The sequence below is a fragment of the Botrytis sinoallii genome, assembly GCF_014898435.1.
Source record: "Botrytis sinoallii strain Bc 23 chromosome Unknown BSIN_019, whole genome shotgun sequence".
Taxonomy (NCBI): Eukaryota; Fungi; Ascomycota; class Leotiomycetes; order Helotiales; family Sclerotiniaceae; genus Botrytis; species Botrytis sinoallii.
The window spans coordinates 708,230-728,217 of NW_024066046.1; the positions used below are offsets into that span (position 1 = coordinate 708,230).

At 38.1% G+C, this 19,988-nt stretch overlaps 3 protein-coding genes across 3 annotated transcripts; 1 reads left to right on the plus strand and 2 right to left on the minus strand.

Moving 5' to 3' along the window:
• Nucleotides 1–8,578: 8,578 nt before the first annotated feature.
• On the minus strand, nucleotides 8,579–10,432 carry EAF02_009383 (uncharacterized protein; the record flags this gene model as incomplete). The annotated part of the gene is made up of 5 exons (XM_038905431.1): nucleotides 8,579–9,098; nucleotides 9,198–9,274; nucleotides 9,403–9,655; nucleotides 9,802–10,257; nucleotides 10,353–10,432. 5 exons carry the CDS (start codon nucleotides 10,430–10,432, stop codon nucleotides 8,579–8,581), a joined length of 1,386 nt encoding a protein of 461 aa, XP_038754884.1.
• Nucleotides 10,433–12,219: 1,787 nt separating this feature from the next.
• On the minus strand, nucleotides 12,220–15,666 carry EAF02_009384 (uncharacterized protein; the record flags this gene model as incomplete). The annotated part of the gene is made up of 4 exons (XM_038905432.1): nucleotides 12,220–12,875; nucleotides 12,922–13,633; nucleotides 13,681–15,494; nucleotides 15,567–15,666. 4 exons carry the CDS (start codon nucleotides 15,664–15,666, stop codon nucleotides 12,220–12,222), a joined length of 3,282 nt encoding a protein of 1,093 aa, XP_038754885.1.
• A 520-nt stretch (nucleotides 15,667–16,186) lies between these two features.
• Nucleotides 16,187–18,922, plus strand: EAF02_009385 (uncharacterized protein; the record flags this gene model as incomplete). The annotated part of the gene is made up of 6 exons (XM_038905433.1): nucleotides 16,187–16,296; nucleotides 16,727–16,828; nucleotides 16,886–16,960; nucleotides 17,012–17,039; nucleotides 17,098–17,304; nucleotides 17,354–18,922. 6 exons carry the CDS (start codon nucleotides 16,187–16,189, stop codon nucleotides 18,920–18,922), a joined length of 2,091 nt encoding a protein of 696 aa, XP_038754886.1.
• Nucleotides 18,923–19,988: the final 1,066 nt, after the last annotated feature.

Consider the following 19,988-nt stretch of genomic DNA (forward strand, 5'->3'; position numbering starts at 1 on the left):
CAGCCCTAATTGGTAATATGAAAATGGGAGATTAAAGGATCTCCGGAAAGATTGAGTATAATTGCTCAAAGTAATTGGTAATTATTAGAAAGATTGCAAAGTCTATTGGGATTTTCAAAAGAAGAAAGAGATAATCGATTATACTTTTTGTATCTTATAGAATTGAATCAGATTTATTCAGCCAATTGTTGAATTGGGTATAAAAGTGTTGGTAGAATATTAGATGCTTAGACTCTTTGTTATATCTGTAGAAGTATTCTGAGGTAGTATTGTTGTATTAAAAGTATTGGTAATAGAATGCAAAGTCCCTATGTCTGGTTCTGAGCATTACTAATTATTAAAGAATAGGGTAGGGGAAAGCAAGTTCCTTAGGTTCCTTGACTTGATAACTGAGGTACTAGCGACAATATCGGCCGGTGAGGATAACCTCATTTCGCTTCCACTATCTCTATTCTGTCCCTCATCTGAGAGTTTTGGCTATTAAGCTTATCCTATTAATAATAGGGAGTAATAAATTATTATTTTCGATACAATTACTATGAGCACTCAGATCGGCAAGTCGATTAGCCTTCTTGTTTCTAAGGATTCCAGTATATCCAGGCGACTATTGGATCGCTACTTGTTTATTCCTTATAATCTTATAATAATGCAGAAATGTTTATTAGAATAAATCGAAAATATTGCTTTTGATATATTAGATGATTAAGGTGCTATCAATATATATAGTGATCTACCCAGCTAGCTCTAATTAAATAATATATTCCAAACCTTTTAGAATGCTTATTATCTTGATATTGAAGATATACAAAAATGGGTTGATTGTCTTATAATTGGATATTACTGGAAATTGTTTCTGGTAGATTGTATAGCTATAGCCGATTATCTTTTGCCTTTGATAGTATTGTTTAATACTATCCAAAAAGATTATGATATAGCTATTAGACAGATAGTTTCATTATTATATAAATTCAAATATAGCTATTTCTTTCTTTATACCTTCTATAGGGTTATTATGGCTTTTTATGGAAAAGTATAGTGAGGAAAATATTAGTCTTAATACTTTTGGGATTAATCCAATTAGTTTGTGGAGATTAGTATTATTTATCTTGTATTAAGGTACCTATACTAAACAAATCATTAGTGAGTAATTTTCGTTCACTTTGTGGAGTCGAAGTGCAAATCTTATTCATATTTGTTTGAATATTAGCTTGCTAGATGGTAATCCAAAGTCTCTCAGAATCGCAATAATCGGAGTTATACACCAAGTGAGTAGAATTCCTTTTATTACTAAAACAATTACTCGATTAATCTTGATAATATAATTATCTAGCCTTGTGCTTATTATTGTACCACAAACAGCTCCCTCTATTTGGTTTGGCTTTGTTTAGTCTATATATTATACCTCAGATTCATAAAGGGCAGAAAAAAGAATATAGGTAATTACCTTCTTACACAATATTATAACTGGTAGGTTGTAATATGTCTATACAAGCTCTTTAATATACCTTACAACCTTATAGGCTTTTGCTTTTCATTTTGCTATATGTTTTTTAAAAGAAAGTTTCTAATCAAACCAGACTTTTAGTTAGTATAGGGTTGATTGAATAGTTTTATTATTTATTTTATTCATTAAACAAATTGTTATTTCATTATTTATCTTTAGATATAGAATATATACCTCTTTTTTTCAGAAAAGATATATCATCTCTAGCTTTTCCAATACAAACACTATACGGTTTTGTTTATCCTATTAGAAAATCTGATAGAGATCGCATTTGAGGAAATCAATATTCTTATAAATATTTTTGGATATACAGTAGATACAGACATTATTAGTATACCCGAAACATAGCTTAATATCTTGATTCAAAAGTTTAGTAAGGTATAGAATATATAGTATAGATAAAAATGGGGAGTTCTGTGGAATGCCACACTTGATACAGCTGTATTCTATAATTGCGTTTTTCAGTCAAACTCTTACTAAACAATTGTTCAGAAAGGTTTGGATTAATTATAGGAGGGAGTGGGGCCACCCTTACTGGCATATGCGTTTTAATAGTTTATTCGACAGGAATGCATCAAATATGCCTTATATATTCAGTATAACCATTATAACTTCTTGTTTGCAGGTAAAGACCTTTTTGATATTGTATGTAAACAAAATAACTAGATCCATTACTACTCGCTTAGAAAGTATTCCACCATATTGAGAGCTGAATATACCTATTATTATTGCAGTCTATAAGATATATCGAGCAATTATACATTCCAGATTCTTTGAGATATATAAGAGTAGGACTATCAGTCGCTAGGATTATATTGACAATTTATCTTTCTTTCCAATTTTAGGGATTATTATTACCTTTATTTATCTCTATTTGTCTGGGAAGTAGCTAAGTTACAGGTATCTATTGAAAATCCCAGTGATCATTAATCCAATAAAGTCCCAACAAACCTTTAAAAGGCGAATAGTAACCTGGTCGGGCTTTGGTGAGGTGCTCGAAACTCTTATAATACTCTTTTTCATTTCTTTAAGGGATATTTCTGTATTCTATAAAAGTTTATTAGGTATATAACCTAGCCGGAATAAGTCCATCATGAGATCATTGCTACTATTGAAGTATTCGAAAATCTCTTTTTGTAGAACCCAGACTTTTTCCGTGATATCTTCGATTGCCATGCTATCGACAACTAGGGGCAGCGCTCTGAGGTTAATAGCAAGCTTGTGCTAACCGATCATTTTGTATAGATCTCTATTACAGCTTACTCCATCAATAATCCTGTATCAGTATTAGCATTTCGCTTTTCTGATTGTAGTTATTAATCCCCACCGTTATTGTTCCGCCTGGTCGGTGCCTTCAGCTCTGACTGTTTTATAGTTTTGATATACCGTTTTATATTCATTTGTTTATTAAGAGGCAGAGCATTCGAAAATATCTTTCTTCTTTCCTATTAAGCGAATTACTAATTCAAATAAAGAATTCAGCATTCCTACTAATTCATTAACCTGCCTAGCAGATATATTCACTAAACTTGGAAAGTAAGAAACTCTATTCTTTATAATCCCCTAAAAGACTAAAAGGCCTTTTTTGCTAATTATATAACTAAAAGACTTAATAATAGATAAAATAAGGTTTGGGATTGTAGTTACCTGTGTTTTGTAATTGGAGCTGCTTTTCAGATTAGTATTAATAATAATATTAGCAAAAAGGATATTAGAAAAGGTCAAATCAATTGTATGATTTGCTTTGTAGATAGGGATTCCTAAAATCCTGATAAAGTCTATTTCATTCGAAATAGATTATTCTGTAAGGAGAGCTTTTTGGCTGGCCGAAACTATACCAAACTCGAATAGATCATACTTGACATTGAAGTTACTGTCTATTACTATACAATCGGGGAATATTATAAAGACTATTAGATCCACTATTTCCCTGGTACCTAGTTGTCGATATATATTAATAATCTGCATACTATTTATTTCTATCTAGAAAAGATCCCGGTATAATTGAATATATTTTTGTTGAGTATATAATCACTTGCTTTTGTGTATATATATTATTATTCTTGGTCTTTCTCTCTCTCTTTTGGGGCTATTCAGACTATCCCAATTATCCATCAGTACAAAAAGGTTGTATTCCGAATAATTCTGGATTCGAGTTCCAGAGTATATAAAGGGTTTCTATATACATAGAATCTTTAAATCTTGTTTATATACTATTTACAATATTACGATATATACTTCTATCTTTTTTTATACATTTGCCCAACCAATTTATATAGATCGGGCTATAGCTATCTAGTGGCTAATGCTGTAATACCAAAAGGAATGGCTATTCATTCAGATCGATATCGATATTTATATCAGTATATTGTGATAACACGGTGTTGAAAAGTGTTTTCTCATTCAAGCTGCCCTCATTTGGGTGTTTCCTTTTAGGATGGTAGGGGTACTTAGGCGAGCTGCTAGTTGAGAAAGTGTTCTGAGGGGTATATTGGGAGCTGCTCAGATTTTCATATACAGTAATGCGTTCTCTGTGGATCGGGGGGGGGGATCTTTATTGCAATGCTTTAAGGGGTTATTGCAGTTGAGGCAGATATTTTGTTGGCTAGTGCTTTAGCGATTAGACGAGTTTTTTGGTTATATTTCTTAATCTTATGGACTTTGATTTCGTAAGGCATATAACTTTCCTATTAACTTGATATAATATTGCAAGATAGTTATTATATTTAGCCTAGAATAGTCTTATATAATTTGTATATTTAATCTTGATTTTATATTCAGATCCAAATAGGCTATTGTGATTTGTTTATAGAACACTGCAGTTGTTATATCTCAAGGTGCTTTTGTATATTGTTAGATTATAGAAACTCTAGCACCCTGGATTATGGTAAGTGATACACTGCTTTAGCTTAATATATCAAGCTTGTTTGGAGCTATTAAAAAGCCTAAAGGAAGAGACTTCTTTTGGTAGGCTAATAATCCAGGTCTGCTTATAGGAATCGGTTGTTCGGATAGTAGTTCGATAGTCGATTAGGGGAATGCCTATTTGTATTGATATTTCCTTGATTATTATTTCCTTAGTAATAAGTATTCTATTTTTATTTAGATTATTAAGAAAAGTTGGGACTTCCTCTAGTATATAATGATATCAGATTATAGGTTGTTCTAGGCTATTACAGTTTAGGATCTTCTTGATCTTTTCTGTATTTTCAGTTTAAGGAGTTTATTGTGTATAGCATTATTAGTAACATATATTGCCTAATTAATAGCTATAGAAATAATAGCCGTTATATCGGTTACTTTCAGATTAAGGATAGCTTTATCGATTGCTTTTTTTAATATGTAAATGCTTGGGTGGCTTACTATTAATATAATAATTCCTGTTACTAATAGATGGGTATTCACTCTGGTTTTCCGGGGTTTGATCAATCTTTACTTATTGGTCTGCCCTTATATATATATATTTGTATTTATAGATATACTTAAGTTTTTTGGGGTTTTTGTAATATCTATATAGATGCAGTTTGGATTGTTACTATTTCTATTTTCAGTTATAGATTATATTATACTTTGTGATAATTTAGTTTTGATATTGTTTATTATTATATTGTATACTTCTTTGCTGAAGGCTGTTTTTTCTGATATGCTATTGGTTTCGAATTGGTAAAGTATTGTTTTGAATGTTTTATAGATCTTGTGTTTGAGTTGTATTTGTTTATCAAGAGTATTAAGTTATATTGTAATAGAGAATCCTTTATTACCTATAGGCTTGATACAACAACTCTCGTAGCTTTTACACTATAAACATTTATATTATTATAGTTGAATAGTAAGGGTAAGGGTAGTGATTGATTACAAGTGAATCGAGGATCGGTTGCGATCAGTGCCCTTATAGGGGTAATCGTTATAGCGCTCACGCCGTTGGCAACGACTGTAGCTGTATCTGATACTAGAGCTTACGTAGTCGGAAGGTGCGGCTTAGTACGATCTAAGCTCGCTGATGTGTTGGCTTTCGGCCTATAGGTATAGCTTTGAATAGGATTATTATTGTCTATTAATTATATACTAGTTGTATATTAGAATATCGAGAAGCTAGAGCAAATCCGTATATGTTCTTATGGGTAACTATTACTAATCGATTGGGGAATCGATTCTTGATAAGGGGGTAATATAACGAATTATATTATTTAGTATATAGACTTTCTTCTTTAAGATCTTTCGATTTTAAATTATCCCTTTTGAGATTGTATGGCCTAGTGGTAAAAAAGAGAGCTTTAGGTCCGTTACACTTAGATCTAGAGATCATATAACAAGTAGATATTTAGAATGAATTTTATATACTATTATGTCACGGCGCCAACTATATGATCTGTAGTTGCCTTCGTGCCTCAGGCATAGACAACTAGCGTGCCCTACTTTCTATAAGTAGGGCCTCACTCCTCCATAGCTCTTCTACCCTTATGATACAATATAAGTCTTTACACGTACCTTGACATATTACTAAGTGAGTACTCATTACGTTTATCTTAATTAAATTAAGCTTAGCTAAGCTAAGCGAGATCGACGAGATTTACGAATCCTTTTTCTTTTCAAATTCTTATTTGATTTATTAATCGTAATTCGAGATACTTTATCACTTAGGATTAACAAGTAGATTAGTTGAGTATAGATTATACTAGTTATATAGATTGAATCGTTCTTAATTAGATTGTAACTCCTATAACGAATATTACATATCTATATGATTATTCATTATAAATCTTAATTCAAGATGAGCTGAAACAAGTGATTATTAACTTCATAAGCGATAAAGACATCTCTTAAGTATCTCTTTCTCTTCTAGTTTCTTAATCTTTATTGATACGCTCTAACATGTGATTATAACAGCTACGAAATAGAATTACAAAGAAGCGAAGCTTCAAAGTTATGTAATGTCAAGCATCACCCTAGTATATCTTATATCAGTAGAGGAGCACTCCGGATTCTCTTTTGGCCCTTCATAGAACTTTATCTACCACTACTTGAACCTTAGTTTTCTGTTTGCACTATCACAGAAATCTCGCGCAAGCGTACGTGTTTTGTTTTTGTATAACTATCGTTCAAACATATTACCCCTCTCATTTTTCTATGTTTATTTACTATAATTTAAACATTATACTAGTATAAAGTGTCATGAACAACGGCGCAAGGGCTTTAGAGTCTAACTCACAAAGTCAAGAATACAAGTAAATCCCGATATATAAAGTAACTCGAGCTTAAGTATATTAATTAAAAACGCCCGGAGTAGTTTTGACTGATTACAACTATATTCATATGATGAACAGGTATACAATAGAAAGTACCATGTGAGAGTGAATGAAACAGAGAGTGGGGGAGGTATAATCCTCTTATCCTGAGGCAAACTTGTATAGGTGTAAAAAGCTTATAGACATCTAGCGAGTTCACATAGATCGTATATCCCCAAGTTTTAGGCATTATCCACAAAACCCATATCTCATATTGTAACTCAACCTTTTCTCGGTCTGACATTAGTTCTAGGTATGGAATCTGTAGATTTTCCTCTTGACTTTCGTATTTTCTTTAGTCGAGTTTTTCGTCTCGCGTAAGTCTCGATATCTAACGAAGTACAATTACAATGTATTGACATCCAGCTGAGTAATTCGACAATTTCGACAATATCAAACCCACTCGAAACCCGATTTTGAACGTCGAGGGTCTTCTTGATTTTTCAAACCCTCTTACATACCAGGTAAGGGTTCTGGCACACATGATATGGATTAATGTGCTCCGATCACTTCCAACTACTTATCAATTGGAAATGGCCGAGATTGGAATTGTAAGATCATCTGAAAATTAATAATCTCATCCCATCATTAGGTTCTCACTCAAATTTGTATGCTAATATTTACATAATCGGAATGGTGGTAAAGCGACAGAAACTTATTCGTTATATGACCACCTATTTTTGTATCCTTTTTATCAACTATCATATCATGTTTCCATTCCTACTAGCTGTCAATAGATGAGTCCCTTATCCTTCTCTCCCATCTTTGCGAGATGTTCAATCGACTCAGCATCACTCGCGTACACACATCCTTGCTCTCCCGTCCCCTCTGAGATTTCATTTCCTGCTGATATACACTCAAGGATACGACTTGACTCGATATCATAATTCAATCGAAACTATTGTAACCCTTATACACAGTGCTTCTCACTTAAATCTTTCTTAATAAGATTTATACAAACAGCGAAAAGTCATCAACCGTCAATCTAAAAAATCACATAGAGAGTATACAGATTTTCCACACATGAGGTTCAAGAATTTGAATTCCATACCTATTCAATAGAATCTCCACAGCCCAATAACCATCTACCGTTATCATCCCTCTCCTTCTTTGGAAAGACGATATATCAATACTCACTACACCAACCTTTCCAAAGCGTCGATATATAATTTTTTTATTCTCAAATCTATGTATTAACATATTAGCACTCAAAAATGTGAACTTAATACCTACTACATAGAGTTGACATTTGATCTTCAACTCTCTATCTATCTACAACGGCGAATTAATCCTACTGGGGTAGGATCAATTCTGAGATATGCAACAGGAACTTACAAGTGGTTGGTCAGGTGACCTAAGTGGTTCTATTGGTTGATGAGTTGACTGCTGATTCATGGGCCTGGATTCTGAAAATCTAGGAGATTTGAAGATACATACCTAGTAACAAGTATGCGGTATAGTCGTCCTACCCTATATTACGCATCTTGAATCGTCTGAAATTTCAATATCGTGTAATGTATTTGGAAAGTATAACGGCTCGGTCTTCGAAATGTTGCGGAATTTTAGAAGCCAATGGGTCCAATATACAGTGAATAAAACACCGCGGTCTATACTCATATCTATCATACTTGCTCCAATGTCCAATTGTTCAATATTCTGCTAGGGATGCTTCTATTCATACTCTTTGAGACTTTCCTCACACAACCCACGTGTCAAAAAGAGCAATCGTCCCATGCGATACAGATCTATTACATCTCTATAGTTCCCAGATCATCAAGAACTTCTCATCCTACACAATACGTATAAGTTCTATCGGTTTCCTATTCTCCACCTGCACCGACTCATCCATCTCAACCTCAGGAATGAGAGAAGGCCCAACAAACTTGTACTCGGCATTTTCACATGGACGAAGTACCAGAGGTTGCTTAACACCAGGTATAATAGCTATCTTATCATTGACTTGCACAGCAGACGGCGACCCGGGGTTATTCTTTCCGTATGCGCCGATTCCAAAATACCCCTTTGAAGTTGCAAAGATGTTGTGTCCTTCGCCTGTAAGTTGATCGTTGTGATCTCTTCGGATTGTATCATCCTGGACACGTCTATCAAGATGCTCAAAGCGCAAGGCAGCTCTTGCTCTCAACGTAGAAAGTAAGATCCCTCTCCAAGTATCGGAGCTTTCATCCTTGCTAGTGCTTCTCTCCCATTCCCGTAGTAAGATGCGGCACATCCAACCCTCATATTGCTCCACAGGATCAAATGCACTTGTTGGCGTCCCGAAAACTAATCGAAAAAGTACTTTCTTAAGTCTGCCAAGTTTTAGTTCAGCGTTGTTTGTTTCTGCGCTTTGCTATCCGCCCGGACGGTGAAGTGGATTGTTAAGAAGTGTCTTTTCGAAATTCTCGGACGAGAAATTGGGGTATGCAATTGTGACAGTGTCAAAAACAAGACCCCGGGCTGAAAGAGTATCGCCACTAATGACTGCCTTGTGGAGAGTGTTAACGTCCTTGATTTCATTCAACTTATTTCCATTGAGATGATCCTTATTATGGCGCCAAAAGCCAAGCATCCAAACCCAAGACGGTAGCATCAATTGCTGTCATTTCCACGCACGGCATGGTTGTAGATAAGAAAATCTAGGCCTTTGTCGCCTGTATTCACTATAGCTTCTGTTGCTGCGCGGAAAATTTCCTCTGATTCATTCGGGTATCCTAAATTCGAAAATGGCGCGCGTGTATCCTCGCCAAACAAACCAAGAACTCCAAACACACGATCTCTTTCATCTGAAGCATGGACAAACGTAGAAGCTAAGAGCATGTCGAAAAAGTCTTCTTGTGACAACGGTGCGTTTTCCTGTATTTGTCTCCTCATAATAATGTTAGTTAGAATTTCATCCCTCGGGAGTTTTTCCTCGTCTTTGAATTTCCAAAATCGGAAGCAACGGAGCAGAATCGATGATATACTAGAAAAGGTGTTCCATGGCATCTCTACACGGCCACACAGAATCGTAACCTGAGAACCGTGCGCGAGGCATGTCTCTTGGATTGTCCAAAGACGCATGAATAATGTTCGAGCGGAAAAGGTGTCCATGATGTCAACAAAAGCAGGGTGCTTGGAAAGGTCCTTGAGCATAATCCAGGGCAAACGACCATCGTAGATCCATATTCTTCTTTGTTTTTCTCATTCACATTGATTTTGAACTTATCAACCTGGTCGCCTAGTGGTGCCATGAGATCCCACACTTCCTGTGAACGAGCAACTTCTTCCCCCAGCCAGACAGTAACCCTAGATGCGTTCTTGTAAATGCTTCCCATGAGAAGTACTTGTTGAGATCGCTCATCCAAGTCATCTTGATTGATACAAATCGCATCAATCCAGAATAGAGTCCTTTCTGTGATTTTCAATCGGTTTGAGTCCGGATTGTGATCTGGAGCGAATCCTTGAAATTTGCGAAGTCTTTTCAAAACTCTGATGAGATTCTTAGTCACCTTTAGTGTTGCATTGTCGCATATGATCTCGAAATCTCCAGTTCGCGCTCCCCATCATAGCTCAATGCAATACACTGAGGCATTTGCGATAAGCTTTTGTGAACGAGGCGGACTTGAATAGGCGTCAAGGCTGTACCAGGGATCAGCTCAAGCATTCTGATCTCGTGGGGAGGTTCGATGGTTTTATATTGAAATTTTTCCATCGTCGTAAGATTAAAAAAAGGGGAATATTGAAGACAGTAGCACTTTGTCAGATTGTAGGATTAGTTTGTATATCAAGATGAATATTGTTTGGTGGTGGAGCTTTTACCCGACCCGAGGTTGTATCATCAGCCAAAAGATCAATCTAAAAGCTCTTAGAGATAAAAATTAATCTGGTTCCCATAATCACTATTTGTCAGCTATTTAAAAAGTTCTTGTTAACCGCCCAAAGCTGATTGGTAGCATCGTGTAGCGACTGAGGATCCGACATAAGCCGACTGCGCTACTGTCTGACCCCCTTGTTTTCGGCCATTCTTTGATACCAATAACAGCTATTTCAGCGTACTAATATTCTTATCGAAACATAATATTATTTCATATAGTAAATCAAAATTAATTAAGCAATTAGAATATCCTATATATACTACATTAAACACCAAACCAAACCAAATCCCTCCCATCTCAATCTTCCCCTAACAACCTCAATCTCCTTCTAAAAAACCCTCCTCTTATAATCATCTCATCATCTCATCATCCCACTCCAGTATAAGCCGTCTCCCCTCATCCTTCCCTCTAAAAACAAAACCCAGTAAGCAGAGACTACTAATACCTAGCTATCTACCTATCCAGCTATACAACATACTCAATCAAACCACTCTCCTCTCCTCTCCTCTCATCTCAATCTCATCTCAATCCTATTCAATCCTATTCAATCTTATCTCAATCTTATTCAATCCTATTCAATTCCATTCAATCTCATCTCAATCCCATCTCAATTCCATTCAATCTCATCTCAATCCCATCTCAATTCCATTCAATCTCAATCTCATTCCATTTCATTCTATTCCATTCCATCCTCCCAGTCCTAAATAATCTTATTCTCAGAACCCAGAATCTATTACTACCTAGCTTGTAGAGTGTTGTGTGCTTAAAGATATACTTGAAGATATACTTGAAGATATGTATAAAGAGGAGAAGGAGAAGAAGGAGGAGAGTAGGAGTGAGTATAGAGAGGGAGACCGGGGAGAAAGAGGAGAAAGAGGAGACTGAGCACAGAGGGAGACTGAGGAGAAAGAAGTGGATTTGTAGAATACCTACGCTGCCTACCTACCTATCTCTCTCTTCTATTTTCCCTTCACTCTCCACTATCAACTATCCACTCTCTTCTCAATTCACAAATAAACAATTCACAAACAACACACAAACAATACACTACCTTCGACTCACCCCATCAAACCGAACCACTTATCTCACAAATCATCTCACTTCACCCACCACCAGCTCACCCATCCAACCATTTACAGACCCCACACCCCACCACCAAAATCTCACTCATGATTCAGAAGTTCCATCTCAAAATTCTTACTGAAAATATTATTGATTAATCTCTACAACTCTAGATTTCCTTAGCTCCTCTACTGAAACCACAATTAAGCCAGTAAAGAAACCAGGAATTCATTTTCGTGTCCCTGGACTCATCCACCTACTATCCCCCTTCAAACTATCATCTGCCATCTATCAAGCAAGTCAAATGCGAGCATGCTATCAGAAATTTTATACCCCTTTACGCCAAGAAGCTGATGCAAAGTCAAATATAACATAAAATACTTAAATCATTAATCAAGAAACTTTACTTCCAGCTGAAACTCAGAGGAGTTTCCTCTCGCAATGAAAAAATTAGAATAATTCCTTCGTTTTCCCCCCAATTCGTCCTGAACCACCCAACTCCACATAAACTCCTCTAATTTCCTCTGAACAAAAATTGCATATCCTCTGGCGTTAAATTCTCCATCGCACTTTCATCAGCATTAATCGTACTATGAATCATGTTTGCCTTCTTTTCTTGCAACAAAACCATTCTACTCTCCACACTATCTTCGATACACAATCTAGTGATACTGCATGGTCTAGCTTGTCCAATTCGATGACATCTATCAGCACTTTGCCACTCTGCAGCTGGATTCCACCATGGATCGACAATGAAGACTTTGTTGGCTTCAGTAAGGTTTAGTGCGACCCCACCGGCTTTGAGGGACACGAGGAAACATTCAACATTGACGTCGGTCATGAAGTGATTGATGGAAGCTTGTCGTTGAGCGGGCGTCATAGAACCATCAAGCATGACAGTTGTGATACCTGCACGACGAAGACGCCATTCGACGAGTTGAAGCATGGTAGTGAATTGAGAAAAGATAATTGACTTGCTGGATGAGTTTTTAGATCGAAGTTGATAAAGATCATGAACCAAAGCTTCAATCTTTGAAGATGATGTCCAATTTTCCATCTTGATTCGATTGATGATAGACGATTTTTTGACTTGTACTTCATCTTGTTCAATTTCTGGTTGTTCAAGATCAATGGCCAACGGGATATGACATTGAGGACAATCAGGAGATTCTATCAAGTTAGTGATGAAAAATTGATAGGTTAAGAAATGACTTACCAGAAGATCTCAAGTAGTTCTTGGCACATTCTCGACAGAAATCGTGACGACAAGCAGATTTAATAGCTTCCTCTGCAGTCTCATCACAAATACAACAAACAAGAATATTTTGACCACCTTCACCATTCTTCTTCAAGATCAGATCAGGATGATCAGCAACTTGACGCATCTGCATGATAAGACCAAAAATGTTTGCATAGTTATTAAGCAAGACACCTTGAGCAACATATGTTTCGAACTTTCGAGCACCATTATTCATGATACTGCCAGCGAAATCATTCTCTTCTTCACCGAAGAATTGTCTGTCAACATAGATTTCCTTTGCAGGAAGCTCCATTGCAGATGAATGATCCCGCTTGACACGACGAAGCATAAATCTATCAGTCAAGATTCGAAGCTTTCGGAATGCTTCCTTTCCAGGGCCATTGTTACCGAACTTTTGAATAGGATTGAGTAGTTCTTGGTTGAAGACGGAGACATGTTGCATACCACTGTGGTTGCAACCAGTACAGCGATTTTCACTGTTCATATCCCATTCCAGAGTCGAACAAGGGCATTGTTTACAAAAATAACACGCGAAAGGTCGAATATCGAGGAATCGAACGAGTGAGAAGAATTCACCAATACGATTTTGCAGAGGTGTTCCAGACAAGCACCATTTGTGATTTGCCTTGAGAGCAAAGCATGCTTTAGCAGAACCAGAGGTACGTTGCTGAATATATTAGTATAAGGAAACTGGAAAGGAGTATTAGGTCTTACCTTAATACTGTGTGCTTCGTCAAGAATAACCCGATGAAACTTGATCTGATGGATTGGGCTCTTCTCTTTACAAATTCCATCCTTGCGCTTGAAGCCTTTCTCTTGTTTTCGATACATAGACTCCAGACTGTTGTATGACATAAGAATTACATTATACTTTTGCAATTGCTGAACGGTGATACCCTTTGCTTTGGCATTGCTACCATGAAAGACAAAGGTTTTCAGAGTACCATCTGTATAATCGGCAATCTCTTGCTGCCATTGCATGAGCGCAACGGGTGGTATCAAAACAAGTGAAGGTTCCTTGGCAGGAAAATCAGACATAATCAAAGATACAGCTTGAATTGTCTTTCCCATGCCCATCTCATCTCCCAATAAACCTCCACCCCAAGCCGTCTTTTCCATTGCTCTCATCCATCCAACGCCCTGAAGTTGGAAAGGTTTGAGTTCACGATTAATGTTTGTTGGTTGTTCGATTTTGCAGTCTCCAATCTTTGGTAAATCCTCCAATTCTTTCCACATGGTGTTTAACTCAGGATGTTGCTGCTCCAACCGTTGACGTTCCTTACGGCTACGTCTGGTACCTCTGTCTTCTAAGTTATTGATAATTTGACGAGCCTGACGCGCATTACGCACACGGGAAGCTGCAGGTTGAATACCAGTAGCAATCGGACCTTCATCATCAGAAGTATCACTTCCAATCACAGGATCATCGTCTGTGTCGAATGTGTCTGAGTCCGACACAGGAGAAGGAAGATCGGTAAGAGTGGAACTGGCATTGGATTCCGTAGTGTCCTCTGTCTTGAGTTTGGGCATTGGTGGTTGGGTTTCTTGTTTGATCGTGTTCTTACGTGTTGACGATGACTTGAGATTATTTTGGAAACTTTCAGAATGCTTGTGAATAGCCTTTGAAAATTTGTTTGACTCTTTATTGATTGAACTCCGCGGAGCAGAAGACAAATTTATGGGCACATCCGAATCTGAATCAAGGACCATGAAATCGTCATCATCATTTGAGTCGTTATATCTCGTACTCTTTCCTCGGTTTGGGGTTCGAAAGCTGACAGCATTGGATTTGCTCGAGATTTCAACTTTGGGCTCAACTTTTGCCTTTTTAGACACACGTGGAACCTTACGATTAACAAATTCATAATCTTCATCGTCCTCACTAAAATCCGCATCAAATGTCAACTTGACCGGTTGGACGTTGCGTGAAGTTCTTCGTAAGGAAGTTGAAGATTCGGCTACCACTGGTGCATTTGATTTCTTGTATTCTTGTTCTTGAAGATGGCGAGCAAGCTGAGCATCTGGTGTATTGTCATCGTCAACTTCGTCATCCTCAGAGTCGGCGTATCTTCTTTTCTTGGGATTGAGAGAGTACATGCTGTTTTGAAGTGCTCGAGCTCGATCAATGGCGTTCAAGGAGGAAGCACTTTGGACTGGATTTGTGGTTTGAGCCCGGCCTCTTCGTGTAGACCCAGTTGTATTTGAAGGCTGGACGAGAATTTTGGTAGAAGCAGGAGTTGCAACACCACTTGTCTCTGGAGTAGAATAGTCACTTCCGTCATTATAGTCGTTACTGGTTGAAACTGTGGATAGAGATTGGCGAGATTCCGCAAGTTTTCCATTTCCTTTCTGTTGTGTCTTGGTTGCACTTAGATATTCGCCAATTAAGGAAGGGGATGGAAGATCCGACAAAGAGCCGTCATCATCGCTATCCGCAATGACCTTGGAATTTTTTGAATCGGGTTCTGGTTGAGGTGCAGGAGAGGAAAGTTCATCAAGCTCAAGATTGGAAATTTGTTGTTTGACGGCTATTTCAAAAGGTCAATACAAGGTGCAAGCAAGGTGTATCGGATGGATCTAGAATTTTGAGGGGAGCTTACCGGATAATCGAGAGCTTGTTCGACTACTTCTAGCGCTATCCGTGTTTCCTGAGTCTGCGACTTTTCTTGGTCTTCCTCTTCCTTTCCTGGTTGGCGCCATTGTGAATTAAATTCCACTAAACGGAGGGACGATAAAAAAGTGACCGAGAGGATGTGAAGACGATGGAGGGGTCGTTAGATAAGGTATAAACTTTGATGAAAGAAACACCAACAATTCGATCCGCAAGATTGATTGAATATTCTGCCCCGATAAGTTGTCGTCTGCAGCTCAAAGGAATTATGCAGGCACGACGAAGGATTGGATATAGTGTGGAGGACGAATGGTGAAAATGGCTTCGGGTTGAGCTTAACCTCAAGATGTTCGCAGGGAACTGATCGAATCCAAGGTCAATCGATAGATATCATCAAGCCTTATCGTGATAATGCGACCAAAACGCCGATTCCAGCACGTAGAACGATAGAAGAAAGAAAGAAAGAGGGAAGTGATTGGGAATTATCAAAGAAAAGTTTGGGAAGTTATTCACAATCTTTTTTGAAGTTTTCAAGTGAACGACAAAGTATACGGGTATTGATTACGGGTTATTGGTTCGTGGTGTGAAAGAGTTTGAATTGTATTGAAAATGAATCCGACTCAAACCAAATTGCCACCTCCTGGATCAAAATTCACGGAACGTCATTCGTCAGATAAAGATGAAAGACGCGATTCGAACACCAAAGTCCACGGTATCACGTGAGTAATCAGGCAGCAGTGGGTATCTGATGGTATTTCATGGCATTTGATTGGTGGAAAATGTGACTTTGATTGATTAGATAATATTGATAAGCATTTTCAAAGTGTTTTGCTGGGTCTTGCTGGGGTCATGCTAGATCTGGCATGTCATCGCCATCACGGTCTGTGTGTTAACAAAACCACTTTACGCGGCATTTCAGACGAGATGTGAGGCAAAAAGGGAAAAAGAAAGGAAAGAAATGAAACGATGAGATGAAAGAAAAATAATTGAAGTTATTCACATTTCGGTTCATTGAATTCATTCTTTATATTCAATCCTACACTTCACTTACCACAACAAAAGACAAATCTCAGAGCAAATTCTCCATCAAAGAAGAAAGTTGCGACACAATTCCCCGAATTTCTTCATATCAAGACACCAACTGTATAGTATTTGGTCGAAAAGAAGACCAGCACGTAAAGAGTACCGTTGGTATCCTTCGGATTGTCCGGAACTGACGAGACTTCATTCTAGAAACAAGGGAAACAACATGTATGCCATTTTCATTCCAATCTCCAATTTCATGTTGGCTAACTTTTAATGCCAAAGGAATCCTCCTCCACCACCCCCTCCACCTGGAGGTCCCAATGCTCAACCAGCTCCCAGAAGATCAATTCGTGGACCGTAAGACTTCGACTCAACTTCGAACTTTCTTGTATACTAATAAAATTACAGTCAATCCGCATTGACCGATTTCCTGGCTGTAAGTGATCAAATCATTCCACCCAGTTACGACTCACACTCACTGATCATTTGCGCAGGCTCACAATATCGATGCCAATCAAATTCGTCAAGACGCAAATGCTCGTCGAGCTGCTGCACTCGCTTCACAACAAACCGCCGAGGGAAATGGAAATGGAGACGAAGGAGAGGGAGATGATGAGCCAGCATCTGCGCCCGCTACACTTACCCGTTCCCGCCGAAATGAAAGTGAAGCACAAAAGAATAAGAGAAAGAAGGAAGAAGAAGTATGGCTACGATGTGCTCTGGATCGAAGCAAAGCTAACAACTTTACAGAAAGCAGTTGCCAAAATCAAGGCCTCTAAAAGATTCCAACGCCAAAGAGCCTTTGGATCAGATGAGGATATGACCGATGAAGATGAAGCCGCCCTTCGATTATTTAATGAGAGCATGGCACCCTTACCCGATCAAATGGAAAATTGTGTACTTTGTGAAAAGAGATTCACCGTCACAGCATACAGTCGAGCCGGTCCAGATGGAGGTCTTCTTTGCCCACAATGTACCAAAGAACTCAACAAGGAAGAAGGACAAGCAAAAAAGAAACGAAAATCTCAAGCTGGAGCACAGAGAAGAAAGATTCAAAGTAATCTCCTAGATGGTGTTTATCCAGGCGCCAAAGATTTAATGACCTTGTGTATCGAAACTTTAGCCAAAAATGTCGACATGGCCGATGACTTGGGAGATCTACCGGAACCACTCATGGATAAATTGTCAGCTATACTTTCCAAGAGGCGTCTTTTACGTTCCAATACTTTGAATCTATTTCTTCAAAATGGTCGTGAAGTCATCACCATCTATGAAGGGGCATACCTGAACTCAGATGACTATATTCGAATATTCAAAGTCGTACCAAGTGTCAAATCATTACGCATTCGATCTGGTATTCAATTCAAAGACAAAGTAATGGAACATCTTTTGGCATCTACTGTCAAACTTGAGCACCTGAGTTTGTCTGGTAGTAATCTCATAAGCGATGAAAATGGGAACCGTTACTTCACGGAGAAAGGTTCACACCTCAAATCTTTCAAGGTTTACTACACAGATGGTCAATTTGGTGATGATCAAATAGATGTTATCACCAAAACATGCCCTCAATTGACTCGTCTTAAAATTACCCATAACCAAAAAGTCACTGATGAGGGTATTGCACATATTTCACGTATCTCTACTCTTCAACATCTCGGTTTGGAAATCCAAAAAAGCAAAGCCTCAGAACCATATGTTCAGATCCTTGATAGTATCGGACCTCAACTACAAACTCTCTCTCTTGGTCAAGTCCATGAAATTAACGATTCTGTCTTGACCGCTATTCATGACAATTGTCAAAACTTGAACAAACTGCGCATCACAGACAACAGTGTATTGACAGATGCAGGTTTCGCAAACCTTTTCAAAAATTGGTTAAATCCTCCTCTTTCCTTCATTGACCTATCTAAAAACCGACATATCGATGCTTCCGTACCTCGCGACAACCCTGATAATATTGGTCTCTGTTCCCTCGGTTTCGAAGCCCTAATGGCACATTCAGGTCTTACTGTGCGCTACCTAGATATCAATTCTTGTCGACATATTTCCCTCACAAGTTTTGAAAAGGCATTCTCACTCGAAAAGGAATATCCGGAATTGGAAGAGATGAACATTAGTTTCTGTCAGGAAGTAAATGATTTCGTGGTTGGAAGTATCTTTAAGACTTGTCCGAAATTGAAGAAATTGATTATTTTTGGAGACTTCAAGGTTAGGGATGTGAGGGTTCCGAGGGTAGAAATCCTTATTGGTATGCCTAATGCAATGGGGATGCAGATTGAGGGGACTGAAGATGGAGGTGATGGGATGAGTGCTTGGTGAGGGGAGAGGAGGTAAAGTGGAGGGATAAGGATTGGACACTAAAGATTAAAGGGTGGTCAGCTGTCTGGGGTCTAATTTGTGATACTGGTGTTGGGGAAGTGCTGGATAGATGTAATAAGGGGTGGGTGACTGAGACTTGGGAAGATTTCTTGAATGGATGAATATATGCATGGTGTTTATGGATAGCGAAGTTATGACTTATGTGGTCCCATGAGATATTAACTGAATTAGCTTGTTGATATCATGGCGATGATTCTTTTGAATTTTAAAATACAATTTTCTTTATACTGCAGGAGTGAGATTGTGTCTAATGAGATTATGTGTAATGAGATTATCTACATCAAGGGTCGAAATCATGTTTGGTGTGAGGAAATGAAGGGAAGTCGAGTCTGGACTGGGGATTCAGACTCAAGATTCGGATGTAGGAAGGTGTGTTGTGTGTGGTGTGGAGTGGTGATTCTCTGTTGGTTTTTGGGGTTTGTGTTGTGAAAGGAAGATTGGGAGAGAGGGGGGATTGAGATTGAGATGGGGAGGATTGAGATTGGGGAGGGATTGAGGAGGGAAAAAATATAGAATGCGTTCTAATATATATAACCCCAGAGGGTAGGGATAGGGGTAGGGAATATGATATCAGGGGAGGTTTTTTAACGTATATGAGGGTGGATGGATGATAAATGAGGATGGATGAGGATTGGTATTGAAACTGGGGGTACCGGTAGGGGTGGCATAGTAGGATAGGATAGGATAGGTGTGGAAAGAATAGGTATGAGAGGGAGGGTGGGTGTATCTAGTCGTCTGGGACGAGGGTGTGAATGGAGGGTGTATCTAGTAGTGTAGTCTGGATGGATGGAGGGTGTGTGGATGGGATTTTCTGGATGGGATTTTCTGGATGGGATTTTCTGGATGGGATCTTATGGGTATGTGTTTGCTTGTGTTTATACGGAGGGAGAGGAATAGAAATGAAGGGGAGGAAGAGTAGAAATGAGAATGGGAATGTGAATGTCAAGATTAGGATTAGGATGAGGATGAAGCTGAGAGGAAATTGGAGGATCCGGATCTCTATGCA